The 27,781-nt window shown below is 40.9% G+C and overlaps 3 protein-coding genes across 10 annotated transcripts; 1 reads left to right on the forward strand and 2 right to left on the reverse strand.

The window, feature by feature from the left end:
* Window positions 1-304: 304 nt before the first annotated feature.
* On the reverse strand, window positions 305-11,651 carry phf10 (PHD finger protein 10). Of its 2 annotated transcripts, none has more exons than XM_035400836.1 (12): window positions 11,565-11,651; window positions 9,152-9,258; window positions 8,822-8,952; window positions 8,004-8,087; window positions 7,584-7,708; window positions 7,112-7,261; window positions 6,063-6,172; window positions 5,824-5,974; window positions 5,480-5,623; window positions 1,761-1,869; window positions 1,292-1,480; window positions 305-780 (listed from the first exon to the last, which is right to left on the reverse strand). In XM_035400836.1, the coding sequence occupies exons 1-12, from the start codon at window positions 11,565-11,567 to the stop codon at window positions 692-694; spliced, it is 1,392 nt and encodes a 463-aa protein (XP_035256727.1). In that variant the 5' UTR covers window positions 11,568-11,651; the 3' UTR covers window positions 305-691. The 2 variants fall into 2 exon arrangements, with proteins under 2 accessions (XP_035256727.1, XP_035256726.1); XM_035400835.1 differs by lacking the exon at window positions 11,565-11,651 and adding an exon at window positions 10,326-10,503.
* On the reverse strand, window positions 11,345-21,040 carry LOC118218277 (phenazine biosynthesis-like domain-containing protein). Of its 7 annotated transcripts, none has more exons than XM_035400839.1 (17): window positions 20,852-20,991; window positions 18,604-18,769; window positions 18,314-18,413; window positions 17,600-17,698; window positions 17,218-17,327; window positions 16,941-16,970; window positions 16,583-16,671; window positions 15,994-16,169; window positions 15,832-15,894; window positions 13,862-13,923; window positions 13,587-13,634; window positions 13,274-13,338; window positions 13,051-13,088; window positions 12,512-12,591; window positions 12,027-12,089; window positions 11,853-11,903; window positions 11,345-11,651 (listed from the first exon to the last, which is right to left on the reverse strand). In XM_035400839.1, the coding sequence occupies exons 2-17, from the start codon at window positions 18,685-18,687 to the stop codon at window positions 11,598-11,600; spliced, it is 1,212 nt and encodes a 403-aa protein (XP_035256730.1). In that variant the 5' UTR covers window positions 18,688-18,769; window positions 20,852-20,991; the 3' UTR covers window positions 11,345-11,597. The 7 variants fall into 7 exon arrangements, with proteins under 7 accessions (XP_035256730.1, XP_035256731.1, XP_035256733.1 ...); XM_035400840.1 differs by having other exon boundaries at window positions 18,604-18,805; window positions 20,852-20,944; XM_035400842.1 differs by lacking the exon at window positions 20,852-20,991 and adding an exon at window positions 20,676-20,788.
* On the forward strand, window positions 20,185-27,673 carry hnrnph3 (heterogeneous nuclear ribonucleoprotein H3 (2H9)). The gene is made up of 11 exons (XM_035400845.1): window positions 20,185-20,244; window positions 21,462-21,572; window positions 21,802-21,957; window positions 22,100-22,243; window positions 23,105-23,243; window positions 25,608-25,798; window positions 26,128-26,220; window positions 26,308-26,402; window positions 26,484-26,619; window positions 26,883-26,939; window positions 27,276-27,673. The coding sequence occupies exons 2-11, from the start codon at window positions 21,485-21,487 to the stop codon at window positions 27,347-27,349; spliced, it is 1,173 nt and encodes a 390-aa protein (XP_035256736.1). The 5' UTR covers window positions 20,185-20,244; window positions 21,462-21,484; the 3' UTR covers window positions 27,350-27,673.
* The last annotated feature ends 108 nt before the right edge of the window (window positions 27,674-27,781 follow it).

The raw sequence follows: 27,781 nt of genomic DNA on the forward strand, positions 1-27,781 counted from the left end.
TCCTAAACCCTAACATTAACCCTAACCGCCTAACCCTAAACCCTAACCCTGAATCCTAACCAAAACCGACTAACTACAACCCTAATCCCAACCTTATCACCTAACCCAAAATCCTAACCCAACCCTCTAACTATAACCCAGCCATCTGATTTTTATTGGGATTTGAAAGGCCTTTCTGTACATCATTGGTTATTCAGCTCGTCAGAGGCAATTAAAACCATGTGTGGTAAGTAACTCCGCTAAGCTGTGACTTCATGTGCATCAGACAATGTCTGGGTGAGAAAATGCAGGGCACTCCTTAAGAGAAAGTTTAAAAAACACCATTTATTATGAAAATTCATTACAATTCCATGGTTACATTTGTAAACGCAACAAAGCAAAGCAATATATACATGATTTTAGGGGCTTTGTGCTTAAACCTGAGAGGTACAATACAAAACAGTGTAAAAAACGTTAAAAGCACCTGTCTTAAAAAGAGGCACTCTCAGCCACTCTTTCCTCTGTATCTGTCAGAACTCCACCAATCCCATCCCTCCTCCATCTGCCTGAAATATACCAGTCCCATCCCTCTGTCTGGGCTCCACCAATCCCATCCCTATATCTGCCTGAGCGCCACCAATCCCATCCCTCTATCTGAGCTCCGCCAATCCCATTCTTTTATCTGCCTGTGAGCACCACCAATCCCATCACTCTATTTATGTGACTTTTTTGGAGTTTTTGTTCCTCCTTTTTTCTTTGGGGTAGAAAATTCCTTTGTGCAACAATCACAAACCCAGCAACCTGGAGAAGACAGAAAGGACAAATTCAGAAGTTAAATACTGGAGGTCAGTCAACTTACCCACAATGCAGCACAGACTCAACACAGTGGCTATTTTTAAGATGGCAGAGTCTGCTAGGTGTCTCTGGACGGCGAGTCAGCGTCCCAAACAACCCCACTCTAACCTCTTTACCACAATGAAAACACCATTTTCACATCCACAGTCACTTTGTGTGTTGAGATTAAAAACTATTTAAACATCTGAAAAACATCTGACTAATAACTGTAGGGGAAATACAGCTGCCTTTTATCACAGGCTGTGTGACTCTGAACTCTAAAATCACAAACATCTGCCTGGAAATAGACGTGCATTCCAGCGGACAGTTTTTCATGACAGGACCTTTCATAAATATCAAATCAGCAAACTTGAATCTCTCACAACACAGAGAGCACAACTGTGCATTTATCACCCCAGGCCAACAGAGGGAGTGTTTTTGACAAACACTTCTCCCACAGTTTTTGACAGGAGCTCACCCAGCGGGATCGAGTCCACGCCCACGCAGAAGGTGTGGAAGCCGCGGTCACATTTATCGCAGAACATCATCTCGTCCTCGTGATGCGGCTGCTCACACACCATGCAGGTCTTACACTCCATGCACTGCCAGGGGTAGGTCTTAATCATCGCCACCAGCTCCACGCTCATGTCCAGACAGGACGGGTGACCTGGGACAGAGAGAAGCCATCATTCAACAGTACTGCTGCACACACACATCTTACAGACCAATCAGCACTGTACTGTCACATCTAATAGACCAATCAGCACTGTTCTGTCATGTATTAGAGACCAATCAGCACTGTTCTGTCACATCTTACAGACCAATCAGCACTGTTCCGTCACATCTTACAGACCAATCAGCAGTTCTATCACATAAAATAGGATAATCATTCAACACACCAGTCTCATATATACCAATAGAGAGAGAGAGAGTGTGTGTGTACTCACCGCTGTTTCTGCACTGGGAGCAGTGAATGAGAGCTTCTGGTTTTCCCTTCTTGTTGGACTCCTTACCCTTCTGACATATGCCACATATAGCATTTGGAATGACCTTAGGCTGGAAGGGCAGAACAATGCTATAAAAACCACTGCAACAAGGGCCGGTGCAGTATGAGAAACAGCCACTCAGGGCCAAAATACACCGTCTGGAAATACTTCCCTCTCTCAACACTGTGGCTGAATAGTACACCCAAAGAGCACGCTCCGTATCACACCAATGCCTCCCCCGTCCCCAACACCTGGGCTCCAACCAAAATACTATTTTTCTAGAGTGCTACTTAAAATGTTTTGCGTAACACATATGGCCAGCATAAAAATACCATTTGCTCTTGCAAAAATATCAAGAACCACCTGAAATATGTCAGAAGCATTTCCAAAGATTCTATGCATTTCTTGAACCAAACAAAATTATACATTTTCATAATTTATATACACTTTTACACACATTCCATTTATAAAGCTGGGTACTTCACAGAAGCAATTCAGGTTAAAGTTCTTGCTCAAGGGTACAATGGCAGCGCCCGCCTGGGAATCGCACCAACAGCTTCTGAGGCAGTAGTCCAACAGCCTCATGATTATTCTATCCAGATAGCCCATTTATTCACATTTTAAAGCAGTCATTGCTGAGACTTTACTTTAAAATGTGAAGTTTATGGTGGGATGTTGAGTCATGGCCGTTCGGTTGGGCCAGTACTTCATTTTGTGCAAATGCTGAGAGAACTTTTGACCCTTTCAGACCCACAACATCAGGCCTAAGCTTGACCGAGAAATTTCCTGCTTTTTACCACCAGGGGGCACTGAGCTTTTATACTGGCAGTATTCAAAACCCAAATACACTGGCCAAGCTTCGCCATGTTAATACAAATTATAATTTTCTCATTATTGAAATTTCTGTGCAGCAGTTAAGGCAAAACGTTAAAATGATGGCCGTTTTTATCCGGAATAATCAAAAAAAAGACACGCTTTAATTTGAGAATGAGTGAATTTGGAAGCCCCAAACAACACCAATTAAAAAAATAAAACAAAAAAAGTCATGCAAAAGAAAAAAGAAAAAGCGAGCCACATAACGCAAATCATTTTTGAGATTTTGTAGCAACAATTCCTGCAGTGCTGTGCAGATGCACTCTTCAATGTTGACTATAAAATGAACTGGCAGCAGAAATCTAGGAGAGCACTAAGAGGGTGGACTGCAGCCTGCCGCTCTAAAAGCGGCTCTTCAGATGGCGTTAATGCGCCCGGTATAGCCAGGACACTGAAGAGAACCTGCAGCTAAGCACACTTCCACCACACAGTTCTACCAAAATCACATTTCAGTCTTCACACACAATGTCAATTAAGAAAGATCTTTGTGGAGTATATTTGTTTAAAACCTTTATTTCAATACGTAGCTGTAGTGTAACTTCTAAATACTGACATTTCCTGCTATAAAAAAATCTTTTCATGAAGAAAAGCAGTAATGGCCGGATAAAACAAACACACAAATGAAGGCGAGGGAGGGGGCGGGGGCTCGAGGACTCAGACGCAGGTTAATAAAGCACACAGTTATTCAGTCAACACGGGAAATCAATTTAAACTACTTCACAGTTAGAACACGTAAGGGACAGGAGGGCTAGCGTGGGCTCACGGGTGTCTCTAAGACACAGCCGGGATGCATTTTCAGCAGTCGTTTTGCCCGAATCAAACATGTGTTAATAAGTCACAGAAAAGACTGGAGAACAAATACAACAGGTCAAAGGTCAAGAACATTCTGCATGAAGGATCAACAGAAGCTGTACCTACAAGTCTGCAGACTGGAACCAAAAGAAACTGGCCCGTGTCTGTGCTAATATTTTTTAAGATAGGATGCAAGCACTCGGTTCTTGTTGAGGTTCAGCCCAAATGCATTCCTGTTTGACCAGAGGCATTAGGTGAGTTAGAAGAGACTTTTGAAGCTATCCATTTTTGCTTTTGGTTAAGTCAAAAAAAGGTCAGGTTGGGGTGGTCCAATATCTTCTAAATTGGAACTAGACAAACATGGAATAATTACTTCCATTCTAAACATGCATTTTGTTTTGGATACAAGTGCTCAATTAACAGTGGTAACACTGATTTCTTCAAAATGAACTCTAAAAAGTCCAACAGTAGTCTCAGTCAAGACCGTGCCTGTCCAGTAGGTGGAGCCCTTACAACATACTGAATCCAGCTAGTGGATACGGTTCATGTCACATGACTCCACGCACCTACTTACAACAGTCCAATAGGAAACACAATAACGCCCACCTAACACTGAAAGCCTCCTCTCGACCACAGCCAATGTGATGCCCTCAAAAGCTGTTCCAAATGTGCTGACTCTTCTCTCTAATTCCTGTCTTACAGTACTGAACTATATCCTACTTTTATGCTACGTGTGAGGGTTACAGGAAAGTAAAGAGTTGAGTAAACATATACAACACAGAAACTACAGAACCAAGATAAACCTTCAAATTCCCTTTGGCACCATATTGCTTAAAATGCTACCTTTCATCAAAACTGCTTTCTTCGAGTTAAACAGTTACAGTCAACATGTTTGTTCATATCAAACTATGGTAGGGTGAATGATCATTGCTGTCATTATGCCAGTGATATGTTTACATATATAATAGGTAAATTAGTGAAAAACATGGCCTACACTAAAAGGCAGTGCTTTGATGTGTTCAGTAAAAGTGCTTTTGTGGGAAACACATCTTTTTCCCATGCGGGCCTTGAACGGACCAGGGGTGTACCAATTTGTGGCTCTGTACAAACATACGCAGTGCTTTGCAATTAATTCAGTCGGACGTTTTGTCAAACTGAGTCACGTAGAGTCTGCAAATGAGGTCAAAAGGTAGATCTTTTGTTGATCCGAAACCTACAATATTCTCACAAGAATATTTCCAAAACAATGATATATTCTACCAAAGGCAACCAAATAAACGTAAACCAAAAACAGAAGCACTCCGGGCCTCGGTTCTGAGGTCCTTCGAGCAGCGAGGCAGGGCTCTCGGAACGCACGACATCCCAAAACAACTTCATATCAAACGGTAGTTTGATAACACTTGTAGGACTTCACAAAAAAGCTGCATAAAGCATGGAGTGAAATTACATACAGTTAAGAACATTTAAACTCAAATTTTCACTTTCAAACCATTTAGTGTTCGTGACATGTTGCATTTCAGTGCTACTGAGACAGCCAATAAATTGTTTATTGTAACTAAACGTTAGCGCAAGTAATTCTAGCAGCCAAAATGATCTGCTTACTTGCCTTTTAGCTGTACTAACAGGCTGGCAGCAAAGAGGTATATCATTAAGACATTCAGAGGAGAGGGAATTAAACGCAAGGGGCTCTATTAAATTAAAAGTGCAGTAAGAGGGAAAAGAGCACAAAAAATCCCCATTGGAGAACACAATCACCAAAAAAGAGGGGGGAAAAAGCATTATTGCTCTAGAAGTTTCTGCTGGAGTCATTGAGTGGCGGTCCGGGGGAATGATTCAGGAGGAAACAGTAACAGGTGAAAGAGGAGGGGGCGGGGCCAGGCCAGCAGATCACAGGAGGCCCGAGAGGAAGTTACAGCCGAAAGGAGGACCTGCCTGCTGGGGGTTGTGATACGGAGAAAGGGGGGAGGGGGGAAGAGATGCTTTTGGAAAAAAAGTCAGGGGCTTTTGTCTTCTACCTTGTACCCGGGAACAGATTTGTGTTGGAGGGGGCGTGTGGAGGCGTCTTTAGCTGGGGTTCCTGCTCTCTCTTTGCTCTTTCCTTTGGCCTGGGCTCCGCTGTCCTGGCTGTCTCCATCTGACGTGTTTCCAGAAGAGCTGTCCTGTGGAGAGAGGAACAGTCACACAGTGGGATCAATTCCCCTTCCACTGTGCGCACACCCACACACACACATACACATGCACATGCACATGGCACGCAGACAGACATGCAGGCACACGCATGCAGGCATGCAGGCACAAACGCACACATGGTCTGTGGGGTGGTTGGGGGTACATGTGTGTATGCAGGAGTGTCCCTTACTGAGGAGCCCTTGTTCTTCTTTCCCTCCTCCCTGTTCTCCTCTCCATCCTCTGAGTCTCCGTCGCTGTCGGGGGCGGGAAGCTCAGGGTCCAGCGGGGGCTCGTACAGCGCCGTGTTCAGAGGCAGGTAGCGCAGCTCGTTAGGAGAGTACCTAACACACAAACACACAGGTAAGGCAGCTCGTAAGGAGAGTACCTAACACACAAACACACAGGTAATACAGCTTGTTTGCACAGTACCTTTTGTAATAGTCCTGGAACTGGCCAGGGATGAGGGCCACAGGGTAGGGCCCAGTCTTGGTCTTTTCTGGGGGAAGGACTCTATACTGCCCTTGAGGCACCTGTATGATCTGAGAAACGGTGAGGGGAACAGTCACAGCTCTATTCACACACGGCTCTCACTCTTCATCACACACATCATTATCTATTCTTTACCCAAATACCCTTACACACTGCATCTGATACACTCTTCATCACACACATCATGATCTATCCTTTACCCAAATACCCTTACACACTGCATCTGATACACTCTTCATCACACACATCATTATCTATCCTTTACTCAAATACCCTTACACACTGCATCTGATACACTCTTCATCACACACATCATTATCTATCCTTTACCCAAATACCCTTACACACTGCATCTGATACACTCTTCATCACACACATCATTATCTATCCTTTACTCAAATACCCTTACACACTGCATCTGATACACTCTTCATCACACACATCATGATCTATCCTTTACCCAAATACCCTTACACACTGCATCTGATACACTCTTCATCACACACATCATGATCTATCCTTTACCCAATTACCCTTACACACTGCATCTGATACACTCTTCATCACACACATCATGATCTATCCTTTACCCAAATACCCTTACACACTGCATCTGATACACCCTTCTTCACACACATTATGATCTATCCTTTACCCAATTACCTTTACACACCGCATCTGATGCAGTCTCAGCACACAACCAAATATCAGCTCTACACTTGATTCATATTACATGGATAGAAATGTAGTGTCTAGATAACCCATTTACAATTTACAGTGCAATTTTTGACAAGAGAAGACACATTAAGAGAAGACAGCACCTCAAGAGAAAATAGCACATCAAGAGAAGATAGTACATCAAGAGTAGAAGGCACGTCAATAGAAGATAGCATAAAAGGGTAGTAAAAAACACCGCTGTCCAGTGAGCTCTTAAATGCTGATTAAAACGATGCTGATTAAGATAACGTTTCCACCACGTCTTGGCTCACATGTGTCTGGAGATCGAAGTAGGCTCTCCTCTCCTCCATCCTCTCCCGGTTGAAGTTGCTGTTGAATTCGGCGGCTTTTTTCGCAGCTTTCTTTATGTACTCAGGCACTTTGCTCGCCTCTACTTTCTGCGAGGTCTGCTGCTGCATTTGCTAGTGAAAGGAAGAACAGAAGCGAACACTTTTAATGTTGCTGTGCACCTGCACAGCATTATAACATGATCTAACTGTAAATGGAACAATCCTACAGTGGTAAATTAACGAGTGTATACACATAAAAGTGACTAGCTATGAACATTATTGCTTCACACAGAGAAAAAAAAAAACAGTGACGGTAAGGTAAATATCTTTGAAGCATAAATTCATTATCTTTGATAATAGCTATCAGGATTGTACTGGAAAACACATGTACACAAACACAAAACACTAATTCCATCCCAAATAGATCACCTAAGAATGTCTTGCCTGTACTTACAGAGTACTCTTTCGTGATTCGCTGGCGCTCACGCTCCTGTAAGATGACTGAATACTCTGCATGTTTGGCAGGGTACTCTTTCATCATCAGATCGATGACCTCATCACTGCGCAGAGCAGTAAGGCCTGAAAGAGACAATCAGCCACAAAGTGCTTAACCGTGGCCTCAAAGAGCCAACAAAAAATCAGGCATGGGGAACTGTTGCAATATATGCATATTAACAAATGTCAGTGACAAATATGACTGACCACATGACATTCACATTAAAGAAAAAACAATAAGAAAGCCATTCTCCTAATTCAGCACAAAATTTAGATTGATCTATTTTATGACAAACTGACAGAACACAGCACAGGCATTTGTTTAGACTTCCATTTGACTTATTCTTCTTTCTACTGTTTTTATATACAAACAACTCACCCAAGGTACACTGTGTCTCCGTAATGACATTCTGCTCCCTCAGGTATAATTTTTCCTTGTGAGAAAGGTCCCTCCTTTCCAAATCTTAAAAAAACAAAAAAAAAACAAAGAGAAGAATGAACTTTCTTTAACTTATAATTCATAGAATTCTCCTTTGGTATGGCTTCAGTAAGGCATAAGAATGTTGCACCTATCCTTCCATTGACAAATGAGAGATGCACTGTAAGCCCAAGTATTTGATGCCTTACATCTCTCAAACTGAACACGTTAGAAACAGCTGTAAATACTGAAAATGTTAAAGTTGCGGGACCAAAAATTTTAAAGAGGGAATCATTATCTGTGTGTGACACATACAAATCCGAAAATTGTTCTCATGAACGACCGAGAGAGAGTTTATAGTATTTAGCACTGATTGAGAGGTGTGCTTTGGGTCCTAGTTTGATAGTGGGGAAACCAAGGCGTGAGACACAGATGTAGCTGGTGGGCCAAATGTGAGTACTTTTGGAATGATGCAGTGCAGTTACAGCTTTAACATGTTACAGTCAACCGGGACCTGCACAATATTTATTATTTATTTTTTTACATTTATACAGATTTCCATATCTGTGTGAACACTTTTGTACATGCATATCTGTGTCCGCAAATATATTCTGCACAAATCAGGCTGGCTCTTAGATGTGAATCTCTTGATTAAAATGTCAAGACTGCAATAGTTGTACACATTGCCAACACTGTTTTTTCTTTTTTTTTTTTTTTATAATGCTTGGTTCTTTGTTTGTTTTACATTGATTTCCCTGGTAACTGGAAGAGAACATTACCTGGGTATTTGCGCTTAAAAGAAGTGACTCCCAGGTATTCACTGACTTGTTCCTGCAGCATGTAGTACTCCCCATTGTCATCCGATGGCCACTTATACTCAATCAGATTCTCTGCTGGGAAGTACGTGAGCCTGAGAAAGACGAGCACAGGCAACAGCATGTTAATCGCTTGAGATACAATTTACCCTTCTAACTGCAACTCACAAAATGATATTCCTGTGTTTCAAAATAACAAAGAATGACTACGGAGATCAGTAGGCCTCTTATCCCATTTAGTGTAGGACGTGCTTCTTAAATAAATCAGACTGTCAGAGCCGAGATGATCTGTACCCAAGATCCTGGCTGGAGGTGTCACAGCTTCTGGAACTGTCTCCAGATCCCATCCGACGTCTCTTGGGGGCCTGACTGCCATCGTTAGAATTCTCTTCTGTGTCATCCTGCGTAAAGATACAATAATATCAACATTCTCGATAGAAGACGGATCTGTTCAATATCACCATTTCAAAGTGTTGATTTCATAAGCTCATCAAAAGCTCACAATGAATCAAATACCTGCAACATTCATAACTGTGTTTTGCTCAATCATCTTAAGTGGAATAATAACACATGTATTTGTTGAGTGCCTATCATGCCGCAAGTTCTATACAATACAATTGCTTTACAATAACACGATACATAATAAAACAACATATTAGCTCAATCGTTCTCTATATTGCCAAACTTATTTTACAACAAGACAATGGCAATTCCGCTTTTAGACATAATCCAGCTTTTTGCAACAAACTTTTTCCATTTTTATTATATCACCGGTTCTAAAAATGAACGGGCGAAGCGTCGCGGAGTTCAGTATTTATGACTACTAGATCCTTGTCGCGCATTTGGCGCCTTCAGAAGGAAGCATTTCGGTCTCCAAGGCAACGTATAGAGAATTAGCTATAACCAAATCGCGCATGCTTCCGACAAAACCTCCAAATAATTGTCTAACACTACGTAGCTACTCCGTTATCTTGCTAGCAACAAGCACGGATGTCTTATTTTAACTGACAGGCTAACGTTGCGTTATAAAGTCATTATCCTAAATGCAATCTTAATTTAACGTGATCACTTGGCTACATGCTCAATTTATCAGAGGGCTCATTGAAAGCTATCTAAACTAACGGGTAGATGTGTAGCAAATTTAGCTACATGGTAATTTTAATGTTAGGGAAATGGTCGACGTATGGGCCCCTTGTGAGAACGAAACGCATTTTAACGAGAAAACATAACACAATGTCATTATTCATTTTCAAACGGATTAAATGATGGTTGAATGATCGTTATTAGCTAACGTTATGCTAGACTAGTGGACAAATGAAACAAAGGAATGAGGTTAACATTACTGTATCCAGTTTTCATCTTAGTCCACGCGACACAAGTTTATTACACTTGCGCTGTCCCTGTTCAGTAACTTACTGTCTTACGATTTGAATTTCTGGGTCACTGAATTTCTATACAAAATATTTACCTTCAATGATTGTGCGCCCGGAGTTGCAGGGTTGCTATCGCAAGCTCTCGAAGGGAGAACAGCGGCCATGTTTACTATCAACGACGATGAGCGCGAGTGATGTCAAACGTATCGGAAACACAGTAAAGCGAAACGAAGTTCCTTCATCTTTCAGCCTTGGGATCCCCACGGCGCACACTCTTTAATTATTAAAACCATTCATGGGTTGAATTGTTTCTCTTATAGCGCAAAAATCGACAAGGTCTATCTGGATTACGTAATATACTCTCCAAATAATTTAACATTTGATGAAAAAAATTTTTTTGGAGCTTCTCTTAGCACCACGTGTTCTTATTATTCAGTCCGACTGGCATAATAAAAAAACCTTCCTATTAGGGGTCCCATTGTGGAAACTATAAACGAACTGCTAGCTGTTTTCTGACAATCATTCATATTGCTGGGTCATTCATTTGCCGTCTCATCTCTCAGTTGGTCTCTTAAAACGCCGTGTAACTTCTAATCGAAGAAATCATTAATTCTATAAGTATATGTTTGGAATAACATACGCCATAAAACGCATGCACACTATTCCTGCGGTGTAAATTCTCAACCGTGGAATTAAACATACATAGGCTACAATATTGAGACTTGGAATATATTACATGAACAGAATTAGACCAATCATCCATAATTATATATAGTCATTAACACGATATCTGTGCCTCCAGGCAATCTATAGTGCGTTAGGGTTTATGCTTGAATGACCAGTTCTCTGATATTTCCACAGCATTTGGAACACTAAGTATAGATGCCCTCACCAGCCCTCCTGCCACCATATACAGACAGTATGAAAAGGTATACTGGCTGGTGACATGATCAATAAGCAGATCATCTAGTTAAGATATGGCTTCAATGTCAGTGCCATGCTCTTCCATATTATTATATTATTATTATATTTTATTTTGCCTTGGGATCATGTCTCAGTTTTGACTTCTGCTTTTGAAATGTGCACTTGATAATAATTCACTCTTCACTGACTATTTGTAATTGAAGCGGTTTATTGTGAAAACATACTGCTGCAGTCATGTCAAATACTTTAAAAAGGTGTCTGAAAAGTACACAAATATACAGTATACTAGAATATTTAACACCTAAATAATGTCATGAATGAAACTAATGTTTAGTATTTTCATAACACAAAGGGCAACACGAGCAAAAGACTCAAATTAGTAGTCGATTCCACACTGCTAGGTGATTTACCATGTTTATTGCAGTAGCTTACACTGTGGAGTTTCACCACAGCGGTGGCCGTACAAACATCCCACTCCAACAGTGTGAATCTGCCATCTGAAACACAAGGGCAGAAATATTACTAAAAATACAGCCAACATCTCCAGGCAACACACAACACCTAACAACAGAGCAAGGCCTGCAATAAAAGAGCATTTTAAATCTAAACAGAGATCAAATGATGAACAAGGAAATCTTGTACCTGCCAGCATTATTTTATTAAGGAATATTAACTCAAGGTGAGACAGCAGTGCATACCTGCATTCTTTTATTAAGGAATACCAGCTTCTGGCTTAACAGCTTGATTTCCTATGGAATTAAAAATCATGTGCATTAAATCAAACAATCACGCAGTTCAGTGATAGCAATTATTAAATACTAATGTTCACTTTCACATAAAGAGCAGCATGAGAGAGGATGAGTAGGTGGTACCTGGTTCACTTTTTCATGACGTCTTAACTTGATTTGTGGTACAAGTTCCTCCAGTCTTTCAATCTAAATACACATGTATATGTTAACAAAAGGGCTTAACATTTGGTCTCACATTTAAACATCAAACTAAAAAGTAAAATATAAGGGGTGAGCAACATCTCTGGTGAGTTAATGAATGCACAATGTTTGAATGATGTCAGAAGGTATAGAGTTAATGATTGTAAGGATCAAAAGTCTGCAGTCACTGTGGTTATTTCAGTAGTAAGCCCTAAAAAGTGCCAAACTCTCAGTTCTGTATAGGTATGGATGTGCCCACAAACACATAGCTTGGCAGATGGCATGAACAATATGAACTACAGGTATTGTCTTAGAACGTATTACAATGAATAATTGTACAAATATTTTGTTTCAAACATGCATTCTGCATAAGGGTAATCCACAAAAGTTGAGGCAATGGGTTTAGATTAAAATGTTCTTGCTCTTACTCTTCTCACAATACTTTGCAGTCGTGTTTTCATGCTTTTATTGATTACGGTTGTGTCATTAATGCAGGGCCTGGGAACAACTGCAAAGGAACAGAGAAAGAGCATGTGAATAACTTTTGCTACCATCACTATTTTACTAAACCACTAATTGTAATTTCATACAGACGTCATATCCAGAATTTCGTTCATTTTCTGCCAATTCAACTGGGCATTTTACATGAAAACTTGGCAAAACTGGTTAAAAATCAGAGTGTTTATATAAGAATTTTATGTTAAAAACTTAACAGGTGAAGTTTACTTAATTACGCCACTGGGGTACAATAAAAAAGGTTGGGGACACGTAACCACAAAGGGGAGGAATAATAGTCAGAGACCAAGAAGTTGTTAGAAGTTCCCCAGTGGAATGTTTGCTAATACCATATGCTAATGTATTTAGTAAATATATTATTGAATATTCTGTCACCATTGAGCCATGGCTAACAATCATTGAGTCATGGCTAACTTTCAAAACCAGGAGAGAGGCAACCCCACTACCTTACCATGTTGGAAAATCTTCACCACCTCCAGCACATAGGGCCTACAGGTTAAAAAATAAATGCAGCATAAAATCTGGAATGTGATCCTTACATGCACAGAACACATCATGCACCAATAAAACAACCACATATGTTACTCATTCACCCCACTATCTAAACAAATTCACCATATAGATAATATTTCTAATTCCCACATATAAAAATCAAGTTAACGATATTTACTCACGCGTGTTTGCTGTTCGCTGGTATACTGCTATTCAATGGAATTAGGGAGCCACGACTATTCCTGACCTGTAAATGTATGTTATTTAGTAACATTTTGCAGCAGAGGTTGTCCATTGTGGAAAATCAAATGTTTGACAACATGGCCAGTTTAATAAAGTTATATATAAACCTTCAATTGGAGAAATTAAAGTGACTTAATGTACTGTAAGAAAAAAGTAAGTAAAAGACTCATGAAAAATAAGTGTTAAATATTACGAATGTTTAGGTAGAGTAGAACTGTTCCAATTTCTGGATTTGCTTTTCTGTTTAAATACCTTCAAAATCACATGAGCAGCATTCAGTCCAAAAGATCCGCAAATGGTCTGGACAGGAAAAAAAAAAATATTCAAGCAGTTTACTAAGCAGTGTTCCCATTAAAATTCTATAACTTTCACACCAGAAAAAGTGCGTGCCTATAATTTATTCAAGTTTCTGGGGTGCAGCTTGAAAATGCAACTACTACTACAAAAAATAAAATAAAATAAAAAAATAAAATAAAATAAAGTACTCGTATGAGCGAAATGTGTAACTGGAAAAAAAGCAACACTACCTGTCGAACTGTGGCTGATTCTCTTTGAATGGAGATTTCTCGCAGGGCTGTAATTCTGTCATCTGCAAAAAATTAAGCCATATTTAGCAAAAGAAAGGGATTAATGACGCTAATTTGTCACCGTTTCCTGAGACTTTACTAAAAATAAACAAGAATACTCTCACTAAAATTGCATTTAATCACTCTTCATCTTAATGAAATTTGTACTGTAAATTTAAGATCTCTATTCATGTTCTCTCATCTTTTAGCAAATGCAATTCACATTTTTCAGGCTGAATGCACACTGTCAAATACATCTGGCTGCAAACCCAACTGACCCCGTTCTTTCTACGAGATGATGCCTGAAGTTTCAAAGGTTTAGTTCTTGTTTTATTTTTTCCTTTCGATTTGTGCATTATTTCTGCGTTTGTATTTGATAAATCACATAGGCCACAACAGGATGCATCAAGCTAGCTTTGCGCTGTTTCTATAGAAACGACACAAAACAAATCATTAGAACACCGCTCGAAATCTCGATAAACTTGGCTTTATACACAATATCGAAAGTAGAAGTCTATCAGACAAAATAAAACAAAACACCTTACCATTAAGGTCAAGTCTTTTTAAAGCAATCCATGCTTTAGTAACTGTCCGCGTTCTATCAGAACCTATATTTGCCATATCTCTCTGTAGCCTACTGTACCTATTCTGGATGCACGGACTGCGTGACATTGAGGAAGTTCCGCCCTCCCGCACATCCATTGGCTTTGATTGACTACAATCAACGGGCTGAAGACTTCAAAGCGCGACAATTATCAACAGCTACAATAAAGAACCTTGGCCTCGATCTCACATTTGAATAGTGAATATAAATGCTATTAGCTAGTTAATATTTTGTATCTCAATGATGAAAGCTGCATTTTATAAAATCTGCTCAGTTGTTTTCTTAAATCGCAATCATTTTGGGACATTGGTAATGAATTGAAAATAGCCAGTCAATATTTCGAAACAAATCACAGAAGAGCATCCTCTTCGTCCTATATAGCTTATTAGGCAAAAATTGTACCATTCCTAAACTATTTTTTTTTTTAAAACAGAGACAATCAAAGGCACCGCCAGGGATTTTAGGATCTCACACTGAGCCCCACCACCCCAGGAAATCCTATGTTCTAATATTTCTGAGGGCCCCTGCCAGTCAGGGCCCTTGAAATCATCCTAACTTTCCTCCCCCATATGGCGCCACTGATTACTGGATTGCTATTCCATTGTATTACTCAGTAAATACAGATGAAAGCCATGCCAGTCTCAGTCCAATGTTTGAGATTTCACCACATTGCTCCTATGTATGCCCTTAACCAGGGCCATAGGGTCAATGACCTGCTTGGTTTTTTTGCAGTTCTGAAGTACACAGGGTCCCTGTTTTTACATTATATCACATTACATTTATTTGACACTTTTATCCAAAGTGATGTACACGGCGGAAGATGGGCAATGACCGAGTGGTTCGTAGTGGAGTGGGGAGTTTGTTCCACCACTGGGGAGCTAGGGTGGCAAAGTTCCGCAGTTGGAACAAGTGAGAACTATTCACCTGGATGGCAAAACTGGTTTAAAAAACCACAAAGATCATGAAATTTATGTAGTCCTCAAAGAGAGAATGACTAGTGTAAACATACACTATGGTCGCATGGGAAAACAGAAAAAAGACATAATGCATGGTGGGGTTTCCGACACTTTAATGAAGACATTGTAATGGAGGTTCTCTACAGGTGAGTGCCCCTCCCCCCTTCAGGGAGACTACAGTGTGAGTGTTCCCTTCAAAATTATGACCGCCTGGCCGGAGATGTCCACTCTGCCGTCACTCCTCAGAGTCAGCTTCAGCTCCCCACCCCGGTCTGAGCACTGGAAGGCTGTAACAGACCAACAGCAGTAGCTGCACATTTTCTAGAATCTTCTGTAACACCTCAGAACATAAGTATCTTAATTGTTCTTACCCAGCATTCTTTCTTTCCCCAGTTTTTCTGACCAATAGCCAGCAAGTACAGAGTGCGCAGAGCCTGCAAGCAACAAGAGCACACATCTGTGATTAGCCTGTTTTTAAATGACCAATGAAGTCATGGTCAGGGCTTTCTCCCCCAGGGCACCCTAGTGCTCACCAGTCACGGGATCTTCTGCAATGCCATACCAGGGTGCAAAGTACCGAGAGAAGAAGTCGTAGCCGGGCTGCGCCGTGGGGGCCCCCTTGACTGTGACGATGACTCCCTTTATCCTCCCAGTGCTGTCGCTGCGTAGCAGGTCAGAGGCGTTCGGCTGCAAGGATGTCAGCACTGACCTAAAAACCAACAACCAGATGGAAAAGAATCCAAATTTGTATAGCGCTTTTCATTATTTAGCACACATTAATTTTAGAGATGGAAATGTAAAGTAGTTTTGATCAGCCAGTTAATCTAGAGAAAGAATGTGTGGCCAGATTTGGAAAGTGGTTTGAGAGAGAAAGCACTTTAAGTTGATGTAACAATCGCTACAGTCTGGCGACAAGATGGTAAAGCATGAGATGTGTTTTATTAGCCGTAATATACCACATAAAACAGTAATATTTTCAGCCATAACAGTGAGAGTTCAGGTTCATCTGTTCAAACATACTTTGTCAGGGTGGTAATGTATAAACGTATTAATCTACAAGCCAGTGGGACTCCTGGATGTGGGCTGTGTGGCTTTGTACAGGTGTCATGTGTCTGCTGTTACCTGTCACAGCTGTCACTCAAACGTATGAGCAGCTTCTTGGTCTTAGCACTGTAACACAGATCCTGAACAGACAGGCCTCTGACCGTGGCCTGCAGTGACATATGTTACACTGACGGCACAACAACGCAAACACTCAGGAAGACATATCATCTGCTCAATCTTATTTAACCCCAATAAAATACAAACATCACTTCCCAAGAACAAATGTCACATACTACAGGGATTTCCAAACATAATAATAATAATAATAATAATAATAATAATAATAACCATCATCATTGTTATTATTAAAAGTAGTATTGTTACAATTCAAGGCCACTTACAATGAAGGGAGCAGTTACAGACCAAGAATACTTACATTAACAGTATCTTTTACTTCACTTGGGTCCTGTTGTAAAAAAACAGGACATTGTGAATTCATGCTATCCTTCTTCAACTAAGCCCTAGGATTAGACATTACACAGTAATTATTAACATGAATAAAAAAATCAGTAACATAAAAGGGCTGGGTGCAGGGTGCTGGGTGCTGGGTAGACCTGTACTTGAAACACAGATAATTTAAATTATCCTAACTTAATATCTAAGCATGGTGCATAAGTTTTATGTGACAAGGAGCTGTGTGGGCCCAACTGAACCTGTGCAACAGGCTTATGAAGAGGAAAGTCCATCACTATGGAGTCCCCATGAAGGCGAGCATAGAGTTCTCCACTCAAAGTCTCAAACACGAGGGCTGCATTCTGGTTTTCTGCCAAAGAGAGAAAGTAACTGTATAAGCCTTTATGACAGGTCAGTGTCTTCGTACATTCAACCAGCAGTATAAACCAGCAATATTCAGCAATTGTTGAAAAGAATGAAATGATAGTCAATGCACTCTTATTTTTAGCACAGTTTCAGCTGATATAGCTCTTATCTCTGGAAGTAGCGGAAACCAGTCATGCCCTGTGCCATCATTGATTGGTATGTACTATATGGAATATACCTACCACTAGAAATATGCTTGTAGCGCAAAACTCTTACTTTTGTGGTAAAACAAAACTGCTGCTGAAGCAAGGGTGGCATGTCCGCACAGCGTTACTTCATTCATCGGGGTGAACCAGCGTAAACCAAAACGGGACCCTGCCAGACAAAAAATATTTCCAGCACATTAACACAGTAAAGTGTTCATTCAACTCTAAATGAATGAACACCTACTAGGAAACAGTTACAGTTTCCTAGTAGGATGAAATGTAGCCAAGTTTCTTCACTGTACAAGTTTAATTAAAACTGAGAATTCTGCTGTGTGCTAGTGTTGCAGTGACTGATTGCAATATGACTAACACGTTTTTTTAAGTAGCGTACTTCTGAAGTTGGTATAAAGTTGTAAACCACATGAACTCTCCAGCTCCAGATCTGAAAAGAATCTGGCTATAGGGCAGGGCTGAAGCGTGATGGTGCTGCTCGCCATTCGCAGGCCATTGCATACAGATAAAGTAAAGGACTAAACACCCTCAACGAGGTTTGCCCCCCGATCACCAAATGCTGAATGTGCTTGTTTTTCCCCTACAGATGAGCCCACATTAAGTAGAAATGCCTCATCACCCCATCATGTTCTTTGTGAAATAGTCAGAACAAACTGAAACATTGATTGAACTACCACAGAACTTGACCCCCCTTTTTCCCTCACTACACCAGCAAATGACAGATTTATTATAGTGAGATGTATAGCTTTCAAGGGAGAATTTAATTTATTACCTGAAGTGAAATCATCCGATGAATTCAATTTCACAATAAAAGCAGTCTCTGACAAGTTCATCTCCGCTGCAATTTTCTGGTACAGCTCATCCCGTAGGACCTACATGAATTTAAAAGTACAATTATTATGTTTCAAGTAATTGCAAAGTTTATTACAACAGCAATAAATAATGCCACAATGTATCGGCGATTGAAAGTTTACTGATAAGGTTACTTTTTATATATCAATGTGAAAAGCACAGATTCCTGTAGGCTGTAGGTGTTCATAAAAACCATGTTTTAACACTTACATTTGGAAGCAAGCAAACAGCAGCGGGATTGCCTTTGAAAGCTTGATTGGTAAAAGCATCAACAGTAAATACTGGTATCTCCATGAAGTCTGAGGATGATTTCTTTCTCTTTTTTTGCAGATTTTTTGCAGCGTTGTGCTGAGGTTTCAACGATCTTCAGTGCAACCTTCAGTAGAATACCTCAGTGAACTTTGAGCTGAAACTTGAATATGCATTTTTAAAGGGGCCATATCCTGAATGTTTTATGAGAAAGGTTTACATGGTGAGCTCATAGCCCTTCCCAAAATACTTTTGGGAAGGAAATTTTTATTTTAATAAAGATATTTCATTTTCTTGATGCTATAAAATGAAAAGTCTTTATTTCTAGGTAGGTAGGTCGACTGAGTACTCACTTTTAGTGACGACTAAGAGCAGTGGTGCACAACTCCAGTCCGGGAAGGCATGTCTGCATGCTGGTTTTTGTTGCAACCAGTTACCTTAGTTTTAGTTTTCTGACAGCTCTCCAAACTACACAGGTTCACTCCTGTACTTCAGCACAGTAAAATCTTTAGGATACACTTGCAGACTGCCACTGTAGCCGGTGCTTATTTATTATTTACGGATTATTTACTCTCTTATTTATGAAGAATAAAAATGTCATGTTCACGGTGTGCTTATTCACACTGTATGTATTGTGTTATATTGAAAACAATTTCATAAAAAGAGGTAACAACATTTTTAAATTTATCAATTTAAAGACTGAGGTGAATCAGTAGGTTCCTAATTAGGTTGTTTAACATGCGTCTAACAACAAAGTTCTTTAATTTTTTCCTTAAATTTATCAACACAATGCTCATTTGGCCTGTTATTACTTGCTTTATTGTCAATTAATTCTTTATTGTCAACCAAATGGATAGTTTTGTGGCCATATGTCCACACGTTTAATTAAATTGTTTGCAGTATAGCACAATGTGAACATGGGACATGTATTCTACATGGCATGTATGTCCAATACTTACATAATTTGGTTTAGGATGGTAAATAATCCCTCTATACATGAAAAGTACATAATTAAAAAAATGAACACCTTGTTAAAATTCTGACATTGCAATTGTGGTTGGAATGAAAACCAGCATACACAAGGGGTCCCCAGGACTGAGGTTGGGGACCACTGATTCCCTACTTTAGCTTGTACCATAGCACCACTGGCACACCCACCAAAGCAGAACAAACTATCTCAAAGATTGTTGCAAAACATTGCAAAGTGTTGAGTGAATGTTGCTAAATAGTTTGCACCTAGAATGCAGCCAAAACCCTGGGGTTAACGCTCCTATTCTTTCAAAACATTCCAATGGAATATTTATTGGCCACAACGAGTCAGGAGTATGGAAAGTAACTGCACTTAATGTTTATTTATTGTACTTCCAAAACATTTGCTTTGTAAAAAATTACATTAGTACAACAAACACGAATAAATGGGCTGTACTTGCACGTTGGCTCATCGAAGTAATATCAATTTAGATTAGTGTAACATGAAATGGTTTGGTGCAATTTTACATTTCTCGTCGGTACGTCCATAGCTGAGCTCAGATGGTGCAAAATCTCGCGATATTATCCAATGAGCCTTCGCTGTCTACCTGGGTGGGTTGGTGTTTGGCGACGGTGAGAAACTAAACTCGCTAGTTGTGTCTTATTGTAGAACATTATAAATTAGACAAAAAATGTATACGTGACGCGACAGGGGTAATCTCACGCAGCTCGACAGAAGTCACTTGAAGTATTTTTTCCCATATTGGATGAGAGTGTCGTTTTCCAGGCCTAGCAAGCTAACGTTAGCTGTCGTCATGAACACAGCAGTGCAACTAGGTAGCTAGCTGTACAAGTGCCACAGGCGCAGCAAAGCGTTGCTAGGAAGCTCGCTAGATACCTAACCGACTATTTTCTTACTCAACAAAAATTATAAAGAATAACGTTACACTTATTATTTTAAACTGGTTGTTTTTCGAATTCAACTATAGTTCATTTGGAATACATTGGCGTCAACAGAACCGCAGGCTAAGACAATTCGTGGCGATGATTATTTAGTGTCTTACCGTTAGCTAGTGAAGTTAGCTTAGCGTTAAACTAGTTGTGTGCTTGACTACGATTAGCAGCAGCAAGTTAATCGATTCTTGGAGTTAACGTTAGCGCGGGTATAGCTTGCTGCCCGAGCTGGCTAGCAGTTCGATCAGAACTGGCTAACGTGAGCTGGTTTTGCTAGTTCTGTTACCTTGCTTGTGGGTGTGCGGGTAGGTAACGTCGGCTGGGTAGCCAAGTTGCTTGGAGACTTAATGCAGGCGGACAGGTGTGGCATTACTTATCAGCGGCTGATTACCGACCACATGTTCATCCATTCAGTATGTCCTTGCCTGCAACCCGAGCCCCTGTCGGTCATTCAAGTAACGTTTCTGAAGGTAGAGGTCATCCTACAGAGTCTGAGCGAATACGACCGATGACATAACCACGAGTTAGCAAGCCGGGTAGCTTGCTTTAATGAAAATAACTGATCTTCATAACCTTTCTATGTCCGCCCCTTCCCCCCCTCAATAAAACAAGAATTGGCCTCGAGAAAAGTACTGTAAACTATAAGCTCTTCCCCCCCATGTCCTTTATGAATTTTCTAATATAATTATATAATTGCAAAAAATTGCATTTTAGAGACATTAGCATGTTAATGACATTAAAATAAAAGCGGAAATGAGCTGACATGTTAGTAATATCTTGTAATTTATTTGGAACTCTCCACTTCTTTCTCACACAATTGGTGAAAACACAGTGAAGTCACTGCTTGGCCAGTTTAGACTTTGCTGATGTGCGAAATCGTTTCCTGTCTTTTGCAGTAGCCGTGCAGCAGTGGGGGACGATGTCTCTTAGCGATGAGGGATTTGTGGTGCGGATTCGGGGCTTGCCTTGGTCATGTACACAGGAGGAAGTCGCAAGCTTTTTCTCAGGTACTTTCTTTATCATGACTGTTATGTTTAGTTTGTATTGCTGTTACACAAAGACTGCTGTTCTAAATCATGAGTATTGTCTTACAAGTGACACAAATTCTTGTCATGTCGTGCTTGCTTGTGTAAAGAAAGATGTTTCGGTTACCTGAATTGCGCTGTTTTGCTAATTTGTTAGAGTAGGAGAGAGAAGATGTATTTTAACAGTAGGTAATCCCTGCTCTTCCTGCAGATTGTGACATCATCGGGGGTGTGAATGGAGTGTGTTTCACCTTCTCTAAGGAAGGGAGGCCCAGCGGGGAGGCCTTTGTGGAGCTGAAAACTGCGGAAGACTTCAAGAACGCCATCGCCAAGGATCGCAAATACATGGGGCACCGCTACATTGAAGGTACACTGAAACGCGGCTGTTATTACGCAGCAGTTCGTGATACGTCTCCAGGATGCTTACCCTGCTGGTTTCATGTCTGATCACGCTAGTGCCCTTGTGAGAGCGGGTTTTATTAATCGTGAGTCTGCTGCGTTCCTCCCAGTGTTCAAGTCGAACCGCAGCGAGATGGACTGGGTTCTGAAGCGCTGCGGCCCGACGGACTACGACAGCTGCAGCGGCTGCATGCTGCGTCTGAGGGGCCTGCCGTTCGGCTGCAGTAAGGAGGAGATAGTGCAGTTCTTCGCAGGTACACCCGCCCACGCCCCCTCCGTCACACACCAGCAGATTTTCCCTCCCCTGGGACTACAGAGGGAATAGAGCTGTTCCGTCCGGTGCCACTATAAAACCCCTAGGCATTAGCGATCCTTGGTCATTTGGGGATTTCACGTATAAACGGGAGCTTGTCTGCAGAAAGCGTGTGAGCGTTAAGATAAGCTTGCTAACAGTGGTTCAGGCACTTTCTTGCAGTTTGTGATGAACCTGATTAAAATGCGAGGCTAATTCTTCCTACATGCAAACACATTCCATATGCGGCTGTTATTACCGGAGAACATGTGGTGGCTTTTATTGCATTTTAGAAGCTTTTGTCCTAAAGCCCATTTTAAATGAATCTGGTTATAGACACTTCCTCCCTGTTTGTTTAGTCAGGATTGAAGTGTTCCTTCAGCATAGTTTTATATCTTTAATACAAATTGGATGTATTAAGTCGATTAATATCTTTCATTAATACAGTAAATGCTTTTCCTGTATTATTTTTCCCTTTCCCCTTTAGATTATTTTTATGTTTCCATAGTGATAAAAGTCACAACATCTTCCACTGCAGGGCAGCTTTCTGTGTGTCTCTGTTGTGGCAAAATACAAATCTGTGTGAATAGTATGATGTTCATGGCTGAAATGATAAATTATGTTCTTCCTTTTGAATCACGGTCATTTTATGTAATGCAGGGATCTGTCAAACTAAAGTAGACAAGTGATATTTGGGGGAGGGGGGCAGGGGTGGTTATTGAAATTTCTCATTTCTTATAAATTTTTTTAACTGTAGATGGGAATGTCACAGCTCTTTTTAACATGTCTCCCCTTGGGGGGGTTATCTGTCCTTGGGTTAAAGGGTTGAAAATCGTGCCAAATGGGATAACATTGCCGATGGACTACCAGGGGAGGAGCACAGGGGAAGCCTTCGTGCAGTTTGCCTCAAAGGAGATAGCTGAAAAAGCTCTGGGGAAACACAAGGAAAGGATAGGGCACAGGTGGGGCCACAGAGACCGGGCTGGGAATTAATGCCACAGCATCACTAATGCGGGGTGGGGGGTCCTGCATCTTTATCCTCAAACCAAAGATGATACGATCATGTAGACACAATCTCCTAAAACATGGGCATACATCTGACCTCCAGTGGGAAAGAGGAATGGCGTTTAGCAGGGCAGAATTCAGTGGGCTGTTTCTGTACTGCTTAGAGCTGCTGTCTGCTGACTTACAGTCTAGAGGCCTTTTTTTTTTTGAGAGGGAGAAAGACCAGTGAAAGGGCCCACGCTTCTGTCCCACTCTGTATCCTGGCTTACGGCCGTACGGTCAAAGTGCAAAAATCAGTGCCTTCCACGTCTTAACGTGTCTATCCAGCGATTTTTAACAACCATTCAAATTTGCCGAGTTCACAGACCCCTTGTCTGGGTTAAGTTGTTTGGTAATTGGGAAAAAATGTCAGCACATGTGACGTGTTCGGGGGACAGAACTGCCATTCAGCGTTAAAAGGGTGACAACACATCACCGTTGTGTGATAACAAAAGGAAGGACACAGAAATATCTGTGACTGTCTTTCTGTCTTTTGCCTTTGCAAGATTTAAATGTATTTCTCAGCACTACAAAGATTTAGTATTAGCCTGCACAGTCTGCGTAGATGCATGAAAAGCAAAGCTCGTTTTTGGCACATCAGTATGTTTCTTTTTTTCCCTTTAGGCTAGTGAGCTACATCTACTGTATGATATTGTAAAGCCTTAAAATATTGTCTCCATTATTTGCTATAGCAAGGTAGAAAACCAATATAAAATTTATAAAATTAAGTCAATGTCACACGCCCCGGATTCTTCCTCTTATTTTTTAGTCATGCTATTAAATTATATTGAAAGTGTTCATTTTCTAACATGGGGCAATCTGTTCAGCTGACATGTCAAAGGAGTGGGATATTTAAACTAGAGGGTGTAAAGCAAACACTGGATACTCCAGGGGTTTCCCAGAACTAAGCCTGTGGTCTGTTCCTAAAGAGCTGAATAGTTTCTCCAGGAGAAGCTGAGTGTTCATAAACAAACCCGAGCGGTTTTCCGGTTTTAACAGGCGTATACTTTGAATGAGTAAATAAGTGTTTGGTAGGCAGAGAGGCTGGGTCCACTGACTGATACGTCCTGTGTGGTCCAGTGCAGTGGGAGGCCCATACAAGGCGTGTGTGTGTGTGTGTGTGTGTGTGTGTGTGTGTGTGTTTGCGGCAACTGCATGTTAATAGCTTTATCGATGTGTGGCAGACGTAATTGGCTATAGTCTTTGCAAAGCCACAGGTTACTGAAGTTTAAAACATTAGTAAGGCGGAAAGTATTATTAAGTAGTTGTGCTGATGCTAACAGTACATCCTCATGAAACTCATGGAAGGCTTGGATAAATACATGCAAAAATATGTTGTATTTCAACAAATTGGTCATTAAACAAATATGCAACATTTTGTAATTGTGAAGCGTGAAGAGCCATAATCGGTATTTTATGTCTGTAAATACGTTTGGATGGAAAGTAAAATGCCGCCTAGTAAGGTGTACTGTTACACCTGTAATTTTTGAAATGACAAGTTGAATAGTTCATCAGTTGTTTAGGGGTAGCTAGTAGGCTTGTCGTGGTGTTCGGTTTAATCGGTGACAAGCGGTACATGAGCCTTCACCGGCGAAGTTATCTCCACACTGTCAATATATATATATATATAATTACAATTTAAAATAAGTTAAAAATAAATAAAAGTGTATACACTCCATATACACTCCATGTACTTTTCAGCAGAATGCTTTTTGCATTTAGCAGCATAATTTCCCTTGCAAGGTAAATACATTAAAGACTTAGAAATGCACTTCTGGAAGTTTACAGAGGCAGAACAGATGGGCAGTCTTTTCAATATACTGCATTCCAGAGAGTGTAGTCTGCTCCTCCTAACACATCCTGTTATAACAGATGTGGTAACTTTCAAAAATGCTCATGTGCACAAATGATTGTGTCACTGTCTAACAGTCGGAAAACCTACTGAAGCTGTATGAAACTTTTTGCTGGATAGACACTTTAAGAAAATGGACAGATTGTGCCATGTTGTTAGTAAAGTAACCAGTAAAGTACACTGAAGCAGTCATCTTTGTTCATTACTTACACCCAGCATAATTACAAAGCCAACCATCCTTATAAAAAGCGGTCCCAGGAATATGTATGATATTGGAAAGCCTCTTCTTTTTTCCCTGTTTATTTCCGATGGCCCATACATGTAACATCCATGTAAAGTCTCATCTCCTAAAATGCTCCTCATTACTGCAACAGTACACTATCTGGTGTGTTTGTTTTACCAATCAGCCGTTTGAATGTGAACCTTACAGGTACATAGAGATTTTTAAGAGCAGCAGGAATGAGATTCGGGCCTACTACGAGCTGCCTCGTAGGATGATGGGACAGCGGCCGGGACCGTATGACAGACCCATGATGGGGCGGGGTGGGTTTTTCGGTCCCGGACCAGGAAGAGGGGGCGGTCTTCTGGACCAGATGCGCAGTGGAGGGGGCTACAGTGGAGGTATGCTTTCTGGAAAAGCACAAAGAACTGTTACTCAGAAGGTACACGCTGTCATTTACTAGAGCTATTCATGCATATCCAAGTGTTTGGTTAAGATATAATAGCTGTCTAACCAGTGACTCTTAATGATGTACATTGTTGGTGGTTGTTGGAGGTTTGAATCTAAAAGTGTGAAATGTTACATTTATGAAATGTAGGCTATGCAATGTGTGTAAAAGAGGCATGAAGCAGGTCCACGTCTGGTCATCCAGAACTGAAGTACATGCTCGATCCCTGTGTTCGGTGACAACGGAGGTATTAAATATCTTTCTTAAACGTCTTCTCTCAAGGTTACGGCGGATTCGACAACTACAACGGCTTCAATAATTACTGTTTCGGTAACGGTATGTTTGAAGAGCGGATGAGGGGAGACAGAGGGAGAGGTGAGAGCCACGTGCGTCTCCTAGGCGATGCCGGTCCCCTGACTGATTCCGGCGTGTGGTAACGTGCCTGCCCTCTCTCTGGCACAGGCATGGGCGGGGACTCGGGCTCCGGCTTCCACAGCGGGCACTTTGTGCACATGCGCGGGCTGCCCTTCCGCGCCACCGAAGCCGACATCGCCAACGTGAGCTAACGCCCAACGTTTTCCTTTTCTCTGTCTGGTCTTAGCGGAGGTAGTGACTGAGGCGTCTTTGTCGCTCTGCAGTTCTTCTCTCCGCTGAACCCCATACGAGTCCACATCGACGTGGGACCCAACGGGAAGTCCACGGGCGAAGCCGACGTCGAGTTTGGATCTCACGAAGATGCCGTGTCAGCGATGTCAAAGGACAAAAACCACATGCGTATGTAACCTTCTGGTGTCCTTGAGCTTTTAAAATCATAAATAAATGAGTTTTTCCCCACCATGTAGTTCTTGAAAACTAAGTCAAGTTAATTCTCTGATTTAAAATACATTTTGAATCAGTCTCGCTTGAACTGAATGTTTTTCAGTTTGGGCTCCGTATGAAACTCAAGTGTCATAAATAATGGATATTGATTATTAACTCCCTTGCATGTAAAACTGTTTAAGTTAGGTATTTAATGTGAAATCCATCTTATGTTGCAGAACACCGTTACATTGAGCTCTTCCTGAACTCAACAGCCAGCGGCGGATCTGAAATGGGTCAGTATGCTTCCTCAATTCTTTCAATTAAATCCCTGTGATTGGTCAAGTGACATCTCCGTTGTCCCACTATGTATTGTTGAAACTACTGTTATGGAAGTTTTTCTGGGCAACATTGGAAAGAAATTGGCACATCTTGCATCTGATTCCAAATCACAGTAGAACATGAAATTGTAAACTCATCAGTTCTAATTAAATTGATACGAATACACTGAACCGAAACTGTACAGGGTTAGGGTAACAAGGAACTGATGGGACATCCTTCAACAAATGTGTAATTCTATCATCATAAGGGTGTTCAGCGTTTGACACTTCGATTCATTTGATTGGTTACAGGTCGTGGTGGCGGATTCTATGGTAACTCTGGAGGCATGGGCTCAAGAGGAGGCAGCCTCAGGGGAATGTTTTAAACGAGCGCCAGAGTCCACCCCCAACACCAACCCCCAGCCATTTTCAACCACATGTTAAAAATGGTAGATAGTTTTTTTTTTTTTTTGTATTTGGGGATGTTTTTCATATGTTCATAAAAATGTACTTAGATTTTCCGGTCTGAAAGAGTGGAAATAAAATATATTTGAGATGGTGCATAGTTTAACCAGCTATTGTACATTTTGCTTATTAAATTTTATATTAATCTTTGTTGTCTGAGCCTCTTCACTGTAAATAATGTTTAACTGCTGTGTCCTTGGTTTTGTGATCGGGAAAAAGTGGGGCCGATTAAACAAACCAAAAGATGTGAATCTTCATCCCATAGTTTTCATGCTATTGTGTGAATTTGTAGTATCTATCCCACATTCACAATGGATCGTAAGACCAGAGTGTATAAAATGAGTACTTGCAAA

Source organism: Anguilla anguilla, chromosome 18 (assembly GCF_013347855.1).
Source record: "Anguilla anguilla isolate fAngAng1 chromosome 18, fAngAng1.pri, whole genome shotgun sequence".
Taxonomy (NCBI): domain Eukaryota; kingdom Metazoa; phylum Chordata; class Actinopteri; order Anguilliformes; family Anguillidae; genus Anguilla; species Anguilla anguilla.

What these genes read in the sequence shown, in the direction of transcription:
- LOC118218277 (XM_035400843.1), bottom strand. Translation starts at nt 20,935, where the DNA reads ATGCCACACCTGTCCGCCTGCATTAAGTCTCCAAGCAACTTGGCTACC. An exon ending in ATCGGATGATTTCACTTCAG is followed by an intron (nt 17,699 to 18,313) that starts GTAATAAATTAA and finishes TTTGTCTGGCAG; the next exon opens with GGTCCCGTTTTGGTTTACGC. An exon ending in AAGTAAAAGATACTGTTAAT is followed by an intron (nt 16,672 to 16,940) that starts GTAAGTATTCTT and finishes ATGTCACTGCAG; the next exon opens with GCCACGGTCAGAGGCCTGTC.
- hnrnph3 (XM_035400845.1), top strand. Translation starts at nt 21,485, where the DNA reads ATGTCTCTTAGCGATGAGGGATTTGTGGTGCGGATTCGGGGCTTGCCT. An exon ending in GAGGGGAGACAGAGGGAGAG is followed by an intron (nt 26,221 to 26,307) that starts GTGAGAGCCACG and finishes TCTCTGGCACAG; the next exon opens with GCATGGGCGGGGACTCGGGC. An exon ending in AAAGGACAAAAACCACATGC is followed by an intron (nt 26,620 to 26,882) that starts GTATGTAACCTT and finishes CTTATGTTGCAG; the next exon opens with AACACCGTTACATTGAGCTC.
- phf10 (XM_035400835.1), bottom strand. Translation starts at nt 10,394, where the DNA reads ATGGCCGCTGTTCTCCCTTCGAGAGCTTGCGATAGCAACCCTGCAACT. An exon ending in GAATCACGAAAGAGTACTCT is followed by an intron (nt 7,262 to 7,583) that starts GTAAGTACAGGC and finishes TCCTTTCACTAG; the next exon opens with CAAATGCAGCAGCAGACCTC. An exon ending in CGTGGACTCGATCCCGCTGG is followed by an intron (nt 781 to 1,291) that starts GTGAGCTCCTGT and finishes TGTCTTCTCCAG; the next exon opens with GTTGCTGGGTTTGTGATTGT.